Raw genomic sequence first — 3,580 nt, 5'->3', positions numbered from 1 at the left:
CTCCCGTCGCGGAGCACAGGCTCCGGACGCGCAGGCCCAGCGGCCATGGCTCACGGGCCCAGCCGCTCCGCGGCATGTGGGATCTTCCCAGACCGGGGCAAGAACCCGTCCGTGTCCCCTGCATCGGCAGGCAGACTCCCAACCACTGCGCCACCAGGGAAGCCCAAGGAGAGAGTTTTAAAAGCAGCAAGAGAAAAAAAAATTCCTCACATACAAGGGAAGCCCCATGAGGCTATTAGTGGGTTTCTCGGCAGAAGCTGTACAGGCCAGTAGGATGATATATTAGAAATGCTGCCAACAAAGAACACCCAGCACAGCAGCCGTCCTTCTGAAATGAAGGGGAGATAAAGTCTTTTCTGACGAAATAAAAGGTGAGGGAGCTCCTCATCACTGGACCTGCCTTAAAATAAATGCTTTAAAGAGTTCTTCATGCTGAAATGAAAGGATGCTAATCAGCAACATAAAAGCACATGAAAATATAAAACACACCAGCAAAGGTAAGTATATAGTCAAACTTAGAATACTCTTAACACTGTAATATGGTGGTGTGTTAATCACTTAACTCTAGTATAAAAGTTAAAGGACCAAAGTATTAAAAATGACCTATAGCTACAATTAATTTGTCAATGGATACACAAGGTAAAAAGGTGTAAACTGTAACATCAAAAAGATAAAATGGGAGGGTTAAAGGGTAGAGTTTTTGTATATGGTCAAAGTTGGTGTCAGCTTTAAAAGGACTGTTGTTAAACCTACAGGGGATACACAAAAGATGAAGAAAATGGAATAAAAGCACACAGTATAGAAATCATCAATTCACAAAGGAAGACAGCAAGAAAGGAACAAGGGAACTACAAAACAGTAAGAAAACAGTAAGATGGCATCAGTAATTCTTATTTATCAATAATAACTCTAAATGCAAATGGATTAATTCTCCAATCAAAAGTCACAGAGTGGCTGAACAATAAAAAAACTAGACTCAAATGTATGTTGTCTAAAAAGAGACTCACTTCAGCTTTGAGGACACACACAGGCTCAAAGTGAAGGGATGGAAACGATATTACACACAAACAGGGAACAAAAGACAGCAGGGGTAACTCTACTTACATTTTTTAAAAGTTTTGACTTTGAGTCAAAACTGTAACAAGAGACAAATAAGGTCATTATATAATGATAAAAGGGTCAATTCATCCATTTATCAAAAGGATATAACAATTGTAAATGTATACAGTGCTCATGGTGCTGATATTTTAAAAAGATAAAATTGACAAAGGTTTAGCTAGACCAACTAAGAAAAAACAGAAGATTCAAATAAATAAAATCAGAAATATAAGAGGAGACATCCAACTGACACCACAGCAATACAAGGGATTGTAAAAGACTACTATGAACAATTACACACCAACAAACTGGATAACCGAGAAGAAATGGATAAATTCCTAGAAACATACAACCTACCAAGGCTGAATCATGAAGAAACAGAAAACCTGAACAGACCAATACAAGAAAAGAGATTGAGTCAGTAATTAAAAAACCTCCCAACGCAGAGAAGCCCAGGACCAGATGGCTTCACTGGTGAATTCTACCAAACATGTAAAGAAAAATTAATGTCAATCCTTCTCAAACGCTTCCAAAAAATTGAAGAAGGGATATTCCCAAACTCATTTGCAAGGCCAGCATTACCCTCATACCAAAGCCAAAGATACCACAAGGAGAGAAAACTACAGACCAATATCCCTGATGAATATGGATGCAAAATTCTCAACAAAATTCTAGCAAATCAAATTCACCAGCACATGAAAAGGGCCATACACCATGACAGTGATCCCTGGGATGCAAGGATGGTTCAACATACACAAACCTATGAACGTAATACACCATATTAAGAGGATAGAGATAAAAATCATACCATCTCAACAGATGCAGAGAAAGCATTTGAAAACTAGAATATCCTTTCACAGTAAAAACTCTCAACAAATAGTTATGAAAGGAACATACTTCAACATAATAAAAGCCATATATGACAAACCCACAGCTAACATCATACTCAATGGTGTAAAGTTGAAAGTGTTTCCTCTAAGATCAGGAATAGGACAAGACAAGGGTGCCCACTCTCACCATTTCTCCTCGATCTAGTATTGGAGGTTCCAGTCAGAACAATTAGGCTAGGGGAAAAAAAAAAAAAAAAAGACATCCAAGTCAGAAAGGAATAAGTTAGTCTCTCCCTGCAGATAATATGATCTTATATATAGAAAATCCTAAAGGCACCACCAAAAAACTGTTAAAACTAATAAACAAATTCAGTACAGTTACAGGATACAAAATTAACATACAAAAATCAGTTGTTTCTGTTTCTGTACACTAACAATGAACTAGCTGAAACAGAAACAAAACAATCTCAATTACAATAGCATCAAAAACAATAACTTATTTAGGAATAAATTTAACTAAGTAAGTGAAAGATCTGTATATTGAAAAATTATATGACATTGATGAAAGAAACTCAAGATACAAACAACTGGAAAAATATCCTGTGTACATGGATTGGAAAAAGTAATACGGTTAAAATGTCTATACTACACAAAGCCATCTACAGCTTCCATGCAATCCCTATCAAAATTCCAATGGCATTTTTCATAGAAATAGAAAAAACAATCCTGAAATTCTTATGGAACCACGAAAAACCCAAATAGCCAAAGCATACTTGAGAAAGAAGAACAAAACTGGAGGTATCACGCTTCCTGATTTCAAACTATAACACAAAGTTATAGTAATCAAAACAGTATGGTACTGCCATAAAAACAGACACAGACCAATGAAAGAAAATCAAGATCCCAGAAATCAACCCACACATATACGGTCAACTTGTATTTAACAAGGGAACCAAGAATAGTCAATGGGGAAACAACAGTGTCCTCAATACATGGTGCTGGGAAAACTGGATAACAACATGCAAAAGAACGAAATTGGACCCCTATTTTAGACAACTCACAAAAATTAACTCAAAAGGGATTTAAGACTTAAATGTGAGACCTGAAACCATAAAACTCCTAAAAGAAAACAGAGAAAAAAGCTCCTTGACACTGGTCTTGGCAACAGTTTTTTGGATATGACACCTAAAGCACAAGCAACAAAAGTAAAAATAAACAAGTGAGGCTACATCTAGCTGAAACGCTCTGCACAGCAAAAGAAATAATCAACAAAGTAAAAAGGCAACCTACAGAAGGGAGAAAATATCTGCAGACCATCCATCTGATAAGGGGCTAATATACAAAATATATAAGGAATTCACATAACAGCAAAAAAACAAATAAATCAATGGGAAAATGGGCAAAGGACTGGAATAGATACTTTTCCGAAGAAGACACACGTATGGCCAACAGGCACATAAAAAGAGGCTCAACATCGCTAATTATCAGGGAAATGCAAATCAGAACCACAATGAGCTATCTCTTCACACCTATCAGAACAGCTATTATGAAAAAGACAGGGCTTCCCTGGTGGCGCAGTGGTTGAGAGTCCGCCTGCCGAATGCAGGGGACACGGGTTCGTGCCCCGGTCCGGGAAGATCCCACATGCCGCG

At 37.7% G+C, this 3,580-nt stretch overlaps 1 protein-coding gene across 4 annotated transcripts in view; it reads right to left on the bottom strand.

Annotated features, from left to right (window-relative positions):
* Positions 1 to 3,580, bottom strand: part of BANP (BTG3 associated nuclear protein) — a 124,696-nt gene that overhangs the window by 11,368 nt on the left and 109,748 nt on the right. Inside the window, exon 13 of one of the 4 annotated variants that reach the window (XM_055078981.1) lies at positions 2,123 to 2,162. The exons of the other annotated variants lie outside the window; for them this stretch is intronic. Within the exon in view, the coding sequence (XP_054934956.1) occupies positions 2,130 to 2,162 (33 nt within the window). The 3' untranslated portion in view covers positions 2,123 to 2,129. Of the gene's footprint in view, positions 1 to 2,122; positions 2,163 to 3,580 lie in introns of those variants that run through there. 4 annotated transcript variants of the gene reach the window in all.

The sequence above is a fragment of the Physeter macrocephalus genome, chromosome 17 (genome assembly GCF_002837175.3).
Source record: "Physeter macrocephalus isolate SW-GA chromosome 17, ASM283717v5, whole genome shotgun sequence".
NCBI classification, from domain to species: domain Eukaryota; kingdom Metazoa; phylum Chordata; class Mammalia; order Artiodactyla; family Physeteridae; genus Physeter; species Physeter macrocephalus.
Note: the sequence above shows the minus strand (reverse complement) of the source record. Positions and strands in the feature narration are given on the sequence as shown.